At 51.5% G+C, this 12395-nt stretch overlaps 1 protein-coding gene across 1 annotated transcript in view; it reads right to left on the reverse strand.

Annotated features, from left to right (window-relative positions):
- RYBP (RING1 and YY1 binding protein) overlaps nt 1-9224 on the reverse strand; it is a 34621-nt gene extending 25397 nt beyond the window's left edge. The window contains exons 1-2 of the mRNA XM_015875430.2: nt 8988-9224; nt 8043-8168 (exon numbers count right to left, since the gene is read on the reverse strand). Of these exons, the coding sequence (XP_015730916.1) occupies nt 8043-8168; nt 8988-9019 (158 nt within the window). The 5' untranslated portion in view covers nt 9020-9224. The remainder of the gene's footprint in view (nt 1-8042; nt 8169-8987) is intronic.
- Nucleotides 9225-12395: the final 3171 nt, after the last annotated feature.

Consider the following 12395-nt stretch of genomic DNA (forward strand, 5'->3'; position numbering starts at 1 on the left):
GTGAGAGACAACACACATCCTTCTGTGTATTTCTCCACCACATCCAGAATAACATGGGGGGGAAATAAATAAAGTAAGGAGGAATTCTCTTCAATTAACAGCTTCCCCACAAACCCAGCAGTGCTCTGGCCATCTTCACACAGCACTTCTGCATCCTCCATCCACCTCTGTGATTTGGCTGTGTTAAATTGCACATGAATTACCCAGACGTCGTTCCACCCGCACAAAAATAATTTAGCTCAGGAAAAGTATTTCAAGATTATAATCAGTCTCACGTTTGTCTACTCAACAATATAAATCTGAAGCAGGCAGCTTTATCTCAGCAAGATATTTTGTCTCACTTAGCACCTCTGCGTGTTACAGGCAATCCATCATCACTCAGGGATCCCAAAGAGCACTCTGCTTCAGGAAACACGTCCAAACATTTACTCCTTGTTTACCCCTAAACAGAACCCAAAACCGGCTTGGTTTACTGCCACTGGGTTTGAAGACAACCAACCAGACAAGATCCTAAAGCTGGAGTATCCGCAGCTCCCGGACACACTCAGACATTAAGCTGCAGATAGGTTTTTTTTTGGAAGTTTGCACCTCCACATAGCAAGTGACATAAAGCATACGCTGTGCTTGCTTAAATATGGCACATCTCAGCTCTCAGCAAATTGCTGTGAAGTGTGGGCTTTGGGACGTACAGCCGTCAGAAAGCTAAAATCAATTTAAAAAATCAGAAGGCTTTTGCAGCACACAGTTACACGTGTTTCTGTCTGAGCCCTGCAGCATGGGCTGCTCTACAACCCCAGGGCAGCCCCTCGAGCCAGGCAATGCTCTTCTCACAGCCACCCACCTGCTGTCAGGATCTGTGCTTTAAGTCCGTACCCTCCTTCCCATGCTGTTCCAGCAGGACCTATTGCTAAAATAAGCAAGGTCCCAGATGTACCCCTCTGTTGTGAGCAGGCCAACAAGCAGCAATACCTTATGGCTGAGCCACTCAGCATCACACCACTTCCATCACTCAGCTGACAGTGGATTTGTTAGCATCCCAATTAGCGCTCTGCTACAAAGAACATGCTCCTAATTAGCAGCTGGCTTATGGGAAGAACAGCAGCAAAGGTTTGGTCACACCTCCAGACATAACCAGGAGTTTAAATGGATTCACGGCTTACAGATAGGAAATTGAAGTATTTAGAACGTGGAACCTCCAAGAGGAACTTGCACACATACAACACGGGCACTGTCACCTTACTCCAGTAATGCTGACATCTGCTTACAGTATGAATGCAATCTGCAATAGCTGCAGTCTGCTTGCTTTTTTTTAAAACAGTGTCTTAATTAAAGACAAGGCAGCAAGTGACAGCAGTGTATCCTCACCTGTCTGATATATACATGCTGTGTAAGTGCTCCTAAGCCATCCTGCAAGATCACCACCCTCTGGAAATGCCCAGATCTCTCCTTGTGTCTTGGGAGGAGAGCAGTTTAAAGAGATGAAAAGCACAGCCGCAGGACGCAGCCACATCTACAGTGTGTGTGAATCTGATTTCAGGTCAGAGCTGTGTTATGAAACTCTGGCGCACCTTGCAAGTGACCTACATTGTGGAACTGAAACCCACTAACCTACAGAACCACCTGAAAGCCCACAAAATAGGTCAGCGGGTTTCCTGATAGGAAGGCTCGCACAGACAAAAAGGTCTGCATGTAATGGAGAACACAGAGCACATCCTTTGCCCAGCTAACACATGCTGCCAAGTCTACCTCTCACCATGATGCTGTATTTGTGCGCAGGCAACAACAACTTTGATTCTTAAGAATGGAAGCCACTGCCTGTCCTTCCAAGTCTGGAAGCAGGGAGAAGAGGAGCAGCACTACAGCAGGAGAACACCAACAGCAAAGCTGTTCAATTCCCACTCCTAAAGCGGAGCGGACACCTGATTCATAGCCTGCAGCCAACTAGCCTGGAGTTATGGCAGAGGCATCCAAGCACAAAAGCTGGAGTGAGCCAACCAAAATAACTCATCTAGCCCTCAGCACATTGCCTGACACCTTTCATCCCTCAGGGGCTGTGGGTCACACGCATTGTTTGCACAGACCTAATAATTCAGCCCCAATAGAGCTCCCCAGCTCCAAGGGTTGCTGGGAACATTAACACGCAGCACAGGACAGTAAGTCAAGATCTTGCACGAGTCAAAGGTGTCCACAGAGAACTGCTCTCTGCATCCACCACTTCCTCAGGGCAACCCCGTACAAAAGCTTTTCTATTTCCAGTTCAGACAAGGCTCCGTGTACTTGATGAAGCCACACCAGGACACAAAACCCACACATCGAACTTGCAGATGTACAGCCCTCCCAGGGGCAGCTGACAGGAGCACGAAACAGTCCTCTCAATATAAGGCAGGCACACAGAGTCACCCTGCATTCTTCTGCCTACAAGCCATCCATGCGGACCTGCAGAGAAGGAGCCCAGTGTCCCAGGGAGCCCAGCAGTAACAGAGCCGCGTGCTCTCTCCTCCTACATGCACATGCATGCTTTGACTTGGATTCCTGTCTCCAAAAAAAGCAGCCTATAGAAGAAGGAGAAAATAAATAATACCCACACTGGGTGTTATCAGTGACAGATTAACATGTTCAGTGCTGCAGTTTATCAATCAGACCTTTACACCGTCTCCAGAAGAAATTAGGGATAGATCTTTAAACCCTCCAATATGCCATCATTTAACCCAAACAGGCATTCTGCATGAAAGCTATAATACACTTTATCCACACTAAACACTTTACTACACTGTTAAATATGCTTTTTTTCCTTCGCTAATACAAAAGCATCACAATAGGTATAGTTAAAATTCCTCACTAGGATCTTGAGGAGCAGGAGTGGTAGAAGAAAAGTGAGCCTCAGCAGCTAACACTGAGCCTATGGCATCTGTCACCTACCAGACTTCAAGTACCCAAATTGGAAGACTACAGCTCAGCGTTATCTCAAGATGCTACACATGAACAGAGGATCCTCCCCGCGTGGAATGAACCCAGAGGTGTTGAAGCCCAAAAGAAAATCTGGGATTGGGGTAACCAGATCATTAATGCCAGAGCCAAACACCAGCAAAGAGCAAACCAGGACACGGCTCTCACTTCTTCCCAGCTGCCAAAGCACAGGAGCCTGATCCTATGCCAGTTTTGTGCTTGCACCAGGATGACAGATAATAGATGATCTGCAGCTGAAGAGCTTCATCCGCTCAGACAGAGCCTAACAGACCAACTCTAGGCTGGTTAAAACAGCAGCTGAATCTGTACCAGTAAGTTTATAACTGATGCTGGCTGATGCATTTGAAGTGCAACAACGTAAGTGACAAAGTCAAGCAGTGTATCACCAAACCACAGCCTGAGAACTCAGGTCTTGCTGTGAACAATCAGCATTTTCTGCTTGTAAAATGCTAGATTCGCAGAAGGCTCCTCCTATTTTTAGCTCCCACACCACTGAGGGTTTGCCAAACCTAGTAAAAGTGCTCTTCAACTACACATTCAGAAAGTACCAACCAATCGGTTTCAGACAGTGCTGGTAAATAAGATACGAGAAAACTGAGGTCTGAAGAACTCCTTGAACGTTGACAAACATTTACCAAACACGTACTGTGAATTCCAGCACCTGAAATGACCGAGGCAGCACCACGCTGTTCTCACCCCCCACCAGCAGTCAGCCCCCAGGGCACACATCCCCAGACCCACAAGGCGCAGGGACACCTGCAGGGCTCCAGGCTCACACAGACCCACCAGCTGCCACTGAACTGCAGCCACCAGCGGGACAAGCAGAGATGATTTCACTCCTATCCTATACAGTCAGTTAGCAAAGTTAATATCCTAGAGCAGAAGCACCGAGTTCCCCTCCCCAGCAGCTTTTTTCCCAGAAGAGGCAGACACTCAATTTTCATAGAGAATAACCCACTTAAAAGGCCAGGCATGATGACAAAATAAAGCCCACCCTAATGTGGGAGAAAGACATTTAACATTAAAGGACTGAATGAAAACCACTTTGCTTCTAACCTACACCACAGCTACACACCAGCAGGCATTTTTAAAAGAGCAGCCCTGCTAATAGGCAGCAAATAAGCAGGGCATGTATCAGTTCTGCAGAGGTCAGGATCAGAAGCGATTCCTCATTCCAGGAATAGCAGGGCTATCTGGTGTCTATTCTGGTCAGCCCAGCCCGGGTACAGAGCAGGAGAGCACTCGGCAGTGGGGCACAGCAGCAGCTTGTGTTCTGCAAGGTGTGAGCACAGCTACTGCAGACATGCAAAGCGAGCTCCTGGAGAAGTGATGGGGGGTGAAGGCCAGCATCCAGACACTTGTTCCACACATTTTAAAGCTGTACTGAATAGGTTTGGCTTGGCATCCCAAAAACAGCGATGGCAGAAGAATGAAAACCCAATGATGCAAACTCCTTTGTGCTCCAGTGCTCCACAATGAAATGTACATTCAGATCAGCCTATGCAATCCCCAAACCATGTGCTTTGGGCACACACAGATACCAGCAACCAGCACACAGGAATACTTACTACTAAATGCATTCCTTCCAGAGGACACAGACACTGCAACTTGTCTTTCTATTTACAAGTTCTTTTTTATTGCAAGCAAGGCATCTAATTGCTGCTTGCACATCTTCGGGTGATGATTTTCAGAGCATTTCTCTGTAATCAAGGCACATTTACAATAAAGGGCACGAAGTTCAGACAGTGAAAGTGCTTATCTTGAAGTCAGAGACATGGGAACATCAGAGAAGCTTCCACCTCCACTGCTGATACATTTACCAAAAGGAAAACTTGAGGAAACAGTGTCTTTCTCTGTGAAATACAGGGACATCCTATTCCGCAGCAAAGCCTTAAAGTCCCACCTGGAGAAGAGGCAGCTCCCAGAAGTGCAGAGGAACACGACATATCTGAACCAACAGAGAAAGAATGGGGGAGTGAAAATGTCGTGATGCCTCACACAGGGACATACAACTCCCCTTAACAGGGAATACAAGGCCAAACACAGCCTAACATTCTCAGGAAATCCAAAGTAAACTTTCCTTCCATGCTGAAGAGGGAACGGGTACTGGAAAGGAACGTGTGTTGGTGGAGCAGGGCTCCTGGCAGCAGCTTCATTCCATCCCTCTGCATTCAGGAGCAGACAGCCTCCAGCAGAGCAGCCACCTGAGCAGCACAGCACACACGTGGGAATGGTGACAGCAGCAGCTCCTGAGCCACTGCACCAATGCAGAAACCTCCAGGAAAGAAAATGATTGCAAAGCCCAGCAAGCACGTTGCTATTACTCATTCCCAAGCTGGCCAATTAAATTGTCACCTCACTGAACTGGATGTTGCGGTGCTGAACACAGCTTGTATCTTTGCTGCTATCCTCACAGAAGGAACACTCAGAAAAACTCAGTGTGCTCCACACTCAACATACTCGGCCAGAGTGGAGTTTAACCATAAAAAGCAAGAGCAGAGTTGGGGAAAGCGAGTCAGTGACAACCTATATCAAAATCCAATACTCAAGTAAATACTACAGGTTTAGTATAATGTTTGCACAACTGCTCTGTACCTTCTTACTGTAATTAAAGCTCCTTTTCTGAGATAGGGATAGTTGGAGCTGAGAAAGTCCAACTCGTCCAGGGTGCCAGCCCCCCTCCCACACACAGCACAGCAATTGGACCAAGCCTGAGAACACAGACACACAGTAAGAACTGCTAACAGCCTAACACTAGTTCTTAGGTATGAGAAGCTTTGTCAGCCAAAGCTCTACAGCAAAGAACGGATTCTATGGGGGAGGAACAGGTCGTATCAGATCTTCATAGAAATGCTGGGCACCCTGTAATTTCCCACTAAGATCTGATGAAAACAAGTTGCCTCATCACATCTATGATGCTCTTCTTTCACTTGGGTTTTTTAGAAAGTGCATTTGGTTAGTTTCTGATAAACGCTATCAAAGTGAGCCTTACTGATGCAAGGCAGTTTCAGATGGGGCTAAGTACCATCAACTTGTTAAATTACAACTCAGAAGTCAAGCTCATCGTGTTTCAGGTAATAAATTATCAATCACAGCTCACAAGGTTTCCTTCCATCAGTCATTCATTTAAAAAATCCTGATGAATTTCCCAGCCATCAACTTGTTCATCACACACAGTAACAGAGCAGAACCACAACAGAGCTCTCTCACCCCCTCCCTTCCCATCATACAACTGAATGTTTTGAGCGAACTTCTCATTTATCCATAAATGACATAAATATGCAAGAAGGCATGATGGTCCATTGAGTATTTTAAATACTTTCTCCAATTCTACAAACAAAAGCAATTTAGAAAGCGGTAAAAATGAATAGAAAGCTGATGAATTAAATGAATTAAAATTAGAAGCCATTCATAAGTGCCTATAAAAAAAGCTAAACAGACACAGCATTGCAACCCATGGATCACATCTGCAAGTAAGGCTGTGGTTGTTAACATGAACCATGAATTGCTTTCCCTCTGAAGAGCCCTTTAGAAGACAAAACCTTCTTACTATCTCAACAAACCTTTTGAAATTTCTCATTTAAAAAGGGGGGAAAAAAAACCATAAAAGCTTCTGCTCTCCAAAGGAGCATCAGTATGGTGGCCAAATGAAAATGGTCCGGTACGATACCAGCCACACTCCATGTGGACTCCTACATCTCATTAAGACTCCCCTCCTACAAACACTCTGCACATGCTCCACGTTACTCTGTGAGTGCTCTCAGTGACTGCAGGGCTCCGCGCTGCGCTGGAGCAGCACAGTTTGCACCAGAAGCTGCAGGACCAACGTGTTTTACCTGCATCAAGGTAAAGCCAGGAGAAGAGAAACCCACAGCACTCAAGCACGCTTTGAAGGTTCAGCTGCATGACAAAACAAGAATGAACAAAGCTAGAGAAGAATCAGATCTATGCATGTACAGAGTGCTGCTGTCCCGAGAGCTGGACTGCATTCAACGACATGAAGTAACTTTTAAGCTCAACATCTCAGCATATTTTTGTAAAAAGTAGGGCTACCTGCAATCAGCGCACAGTAAACACCACATCCTATGGCTGGAACTCAGAGAGCTTCGACAGCCCAAAAGCACGTACCCCATTAAAACACCACCACTTCACATTGCTTAAAGCACAGGCAAACAACCAACAATGCCATGATTTCCTTTGTCAATCCCATCAAGACACCCAGCTCACAAGAACAGCCTGCCCATGCATCACCACAACACACTGCTTCATCATAAGTAGGAAAAGGACGATGCTTCCCACAAGGCATATCTAACAGACCACAGTGCCCTGATGGAGAGAGGAGTAACATGAACCAAATACGGGACATGCACGTTCAGGAAAGGGAAATCAGGAGACAACACTGTACAGCAAAACAGAAGAGCAGCACCATGTGTCTGTTTTAGCACCACCTGGTCCTTTTGGAACAGGCTTTTTGAACCAACTAACTGGAAGAGCACAATCCGGGGGACTGGGGAGTTAAATTAACCACTCCATGTCAGCTTCAGAACCACACGAAGTTACTCAGGAGAAGGCAGACAGAGCTGACAGTTCAAGCGCTCCGAAACAAACTCCATCCCTACAACAGCCAATCCCTTCCAGGCGACAACAGGCAGAGATCAACACCTCTGGATGGGAGCTGTGCTCTGGTGCCATCTGCGGTCCCAGCTGCCACCCTCCTCACTCCTTAACCCCTAGTTATTGTCACTCCAGCACAACACACAGGTACATCTCCCCATAAAGCCACCTGCCCTAAAACACCATCTGAGCGCTCCTGGCTGCCTGCAGAGCTTTAAGGGCTCTTTCTCAAAACAGCAACAGAAAAGCAGAGAACAAAAAGATTCAGGTCACCGCCACAGCCACAGAACACGCTTCCTGGGGATAATTAAGTGCTTGAAAGAGAATTTTTAAAAACCACACTATTTCAAATGGGGACAGCTGGAGCACATCATGGGGGGGATACACACAACCGGGAGCAGGGAGCTGCAAAACCAAAACCAACCACTCTGTGCGATGAACCATCAGGAGGTGTGACGTACCTGGTCGAGGTGCCTTTCCGGACATCGCAGATGCTGCATTTGAAGGCTTCGGCGCTGTTCCTGAAGGTGCACACGCTACAATCCCAAAAGCCTTCGTCGGCGGCAGGTTTGGCTTGCCTCTTCGGCCTGGAGGAGGGAGGGAGAAGCGTTGTGTGTGTGTGTGTGCGTGCGTTTGGGGAGGAGGAGAAAAGCAGCAGGAGGAGGAGAGAGAGAGAGAGAGGAGGAGGAGAGAAAGAAAACACACACATTAGAAACCATATTACTGAGCCCTGAAAACCCAGCGCTTTCTCCGCTCGCCCCAGCGCGGCCCGAGCCCGGAGCCGCGGCCCCGCTCCGCTCCGTTCCCCGTGAGGGCCGCACCGCGCTGCCGGGATGGCCGACCCGAGCCCCGGGGCGGGGGCAGCGCTGAGCGGGGGCCGTCTCCCCCTCGCCCTCCTTTTTCGGAGGGGCGGCGTGGCGGAGAGTTGGAAGGCCGGGAGGCGTGTTCGGCGCCCGCCCGCCGCCTCCACCTTGTTAAATCTCCCTTTGTCTGGGAGAAGTGAGTGTGCGGGGCGGGAGTGCGTGTGCGAGCCGAGCCGCCATGGCTGCTGCTCTCACACCAGATCAGCCCGGCACCGGCGGGGAGAGCCGCGCACACTTCTTCTCCTCCTCCTCCTCCTCCCCCCGCTCTGCGCTCCCTCCATCTTAGCCGCCTCCCGCCCGAGTCCCGCACCTGGCGCCGAGGCGAGGCCGGGCCGCCCCTCCCGCACTCCCTCCCTCCATCTTAGGGCGCCCCTCCGCCGCCGCTCCCCCCGCCCCACGCGCCCGCAGCTCGGGGCCTACAGCCGCCATCCCCGCACACGGCAGCTCCCGGCCGGGTCCCCCTCCCTTCCTTGTCCCCCCCCACGCTCCCTCCATCTTAGACACCGCTCCCCGCCCGCCCGCCCCCGCGCCCCCCCAGCTCACCTGGTCGGGCTCTTCTTGTCGCCCATGACCATGGATCGGGGCCGCCCCTGCCCTGCGCACAAAGAAAGCCGCGAGGGAGGAGGGCGGGCGGAGGGGAGGGGGGGGGAAGAGAGGGGGACGGGGCTGCCTCCGGCCGGCGGGCTCCGGCTGCCGCTCACCCCCGCGCCGCCGCTCCTGCCGCTGCCAGGCTCCGCTCCAGACTAGCAGCGCAGCGCAGCCCGGCGCCCTCCCTCCTCCTCCGCCTCCTCCTCCTCCTCCCCGCGCCGCTCCGGCGGGCGGAGCTCTCCGCCGTGCCGCGGCCAATGGTGGCGGCCCCGCCGCCGGCCCTGAGCGGGGAGCGCCCCCCGCGCCGCGGCCGCCCCGACGGGTTCCCCCCAATCCCGCCCCGTCCCAGCCCCGCGGCCCGGCCCCGCCGCAGTCACACCCGGCACTGTCCGCCCGCCGCCCGTCGGGGCGCACCGCGGGAGGAGGGGATGGGTTTATTGCGGGTGGAGGCGACCCCTTCCCTTCCCTTTCCCCTCGCGGGGTTCCTGCGGGTGGGGCGGCCCCCGAGGCCCGGCCCGCCTCGCGGAGGTGCGGGTGGCAGCGTTGGCCGTCGGGCAGAGGAGCTGCGTGCCCGTTCCGAGCGCCGGGGAGGGCCGCTGGCTTCGGGAGCGATTCACAAAGTGCCCCAGTGAGTTGGCTTTGCTCCTCGGGTCCAGCCCCCAGCCCTGCGCAGACACGGCGCTGAGTTAAAGTCCTCTGACAGCACGGCTGTAACCAGTCAGCGACGTCCTCGTGGATCCGGTGCCGATCCGCACACTGCGCTCCGAATGAAGCCGAACTCCTGCGCGGTGCTGCACAAAGCAGCTCCGAGCCCCCAGCCGGCTGTGGTGCTCAGGACACGCTCTATGAGCAGCAGGTTTCATCCCACCCCAGCGCCCACTGAGCCCCTCTCCTTACAGAGGGAGCCCTCCCTCCCTCAGGCTGCACGGAGCCCTCTCTCTCCCTCCCAGTTCCCGAGCGGTGCAGCAAGAAGCAGACATCTTCCGAGGGCAGAGCTAAGGTTGTGTAATTATCACAAGTAGGAAGTGTCGTTTTCCCATCGCATCTGCTGTTTTCCAAACATCTTTGCTCTTTTAGACGATAGCATCAATGTTTGCTGTGGGGACGTGTGTGGGAACAGGCGCTCGGCGGTGTGTGCGGGGCACGGCGGCCTGTTGTGTGAGTGCTGCCAGGACTCCACCATGGCGGTGGAGGAGAAACTGTTACGGACAACAGCAACGTGTTTGAGGACAGTGTCAGCAAAGGACAGTGAGCGCAGGAAGAACATGCTGAAACTTTGGCTCCGGAGCAGCCCAACTCTGTTTGCAACCACAGCCATTTGCCATCACTGCCTTAAACAAAGCGGCACCACAGAATGGCAGTTTCTCAGTGGTACAGATAGTGCTCAGCTGCTTGTCTGAGAGCCCTCACAACTACAGGACTGTTCCTACTCTCTCTTCCTGCTGCAGCTCAGGGAACAGGGGTGGCCCTCACTCCAATCCACGCATCCCCCTGAGCAGAGCTGCACCCTCTGGCAGCCCCACATCATGTCCTGAACCCCATGCTGAGAGCAGGGGGTATATCCACACACCTGGACCACTGGTAGAAATGGGTATGAAAACAAGCCGGGACGTTACATGCACAGCCAAAGTCAGTATTTGTGCATAGGGTTGGATGCCAAATATAAATATTAACTCAGGCTCTCTGGCCCCGTCAGCCGCTGCAGTAAAGATGCATTTTAGTGATTTTGCATCAGAGCTGTGTAACTTCTCAGAAGTGACTGCTGTCCTCAGCAGCCCAAACTCTAACCACTTGTAAATGACTTCTCTGTGGATTTAATGGGGAATGTGTTACCCAGGAATGGGGCTCTGCACATAGGGGTTTCTATGAGCTTCCCAGCGCTGGGAGCACCAGGAGCGATGCTGCTGCTCTCCGGGGCAGGAAGGCTGTGTCTCACCGCATGATTAGCACCTTTTAGTGGAAGTGGGTGGAAAGGGAAGTTAGCAATTGAGGGTAGGCACTGGGAACCATCTGCACAGAGCCCGTTAGCAGCGGCCATTCTCTTTGCAGCATCCAACACATCCTGCTGAGGGGCGAAACATTGGTTTCCAAGCTGAGAAGACGTTGAGGGTTGGAAGAAAAAGGCTTATGTGAGAGCCAGCGGACTTCACACAAATCAGGGCAAGGTTTGCCACAAGAGCATCCTCAGCAAAGGCAGCAGGCGCTGTGTGCTGGGAGTCTGCACCACAAACAGGGCAGCCAAGCAGTGGCCAGGCGCACGGTGGCCAACTCACCGCACCCCACACTGCTTCCAGCACAGCTCTGCTGCCGCCGGCTCTCAGGTGCCGCTGCCAGCAAGCAGGCAGGAGGAAACTGCTCTTGGAAATCTCACTTAGCGCTTGACAGGATCCTTAAAAATGTGGCCCGGGCTGAGTCCATAAGCTTTTGGGGAAAGCGTTGTGTGAGGAATTGTGTAAACACTGAACTCGCTAATGGATAGCCCTGCTGCACCGCTGAGATTTATGCGCGCTGCTGCAAAGCACACTGAGCTAACAAGTGTGTTGGGTTAATAAAGAGACACTGAGAGACTTTGCTGATAATTGTGAGGGAGAAACAAGAGATAAGGAAGAGTTCCTGCGCAGTGTGCATTCTCCAGGCTTCAGTAAGAGCACCGATAGCTGTCAGTCGGTGTATTTTTAGCTGAGCTGAGAGCACGGGCAGGGGATGAAGTGAGGAGCACAGTCAGGCTGTGTGTGTGAGGAAGGTCCTTGGCAGAGCTCCTCCAAAACTGCCTTGGGATGAGTGTGACTTATCTTTTCAGTAGTGACCCTATTAGGAAAATGAGGGGTTGTGTAACAATCCGAAGATGTGAGGCAGATGTCACATTCAAAGAAAAACTGTGAGATAAAGCAAAATGGGGCGAAATTCGGTGTTAGTCGATGTCGGCACTTGGGTGCTGATAATAAAACTTTCTGATTTCTCCTTGGTTTGGCGCACAGGAGACAAAGCCTTCTCTCAGTTGTTCACAGATGCGAGGCAATGACCTCGTGTTGCACCACAAGAGGTTCAGGTTGGATATTAGGAGAAATTCCTCAGAGAGAGCAGTCAGGCAGTGGCACAGCTGCCCAGGGAGGTGGTGGTGTCACTGTGTTCCAGAGCTGAGATGTGGCACTGAGGAGCATGGTCAGTGGGCACAGTGGGGGTGGCTTGGGACTGGACTCAGGGATCTTAGAGATCTCTTCCAACCTTGACAGTTCTATGATTCATCTGCACTGAGTGTGATCTACCTTCTGGAAAGGCAAATGTCAAGCAGAGGGGTCCAAAATTCCAGCAGAGACAGGGAAACAGCAAGTGGCATTGCATAGGGCGTAGGCAAGATCTTAT

Source organism: Coturnix japonica, chromosome 12, assembly GCF_001577835.2.
Source record: "Coturnix japonica isolate 7356 chromosome 12, Coturnix japonica 2.1, whole genome shotgun sequence".
NCBI lineage: Eukaryota > Metazoa > Chordata > Aves > Galliformes > Phasianidae > Coturnix > Coturnix japonica.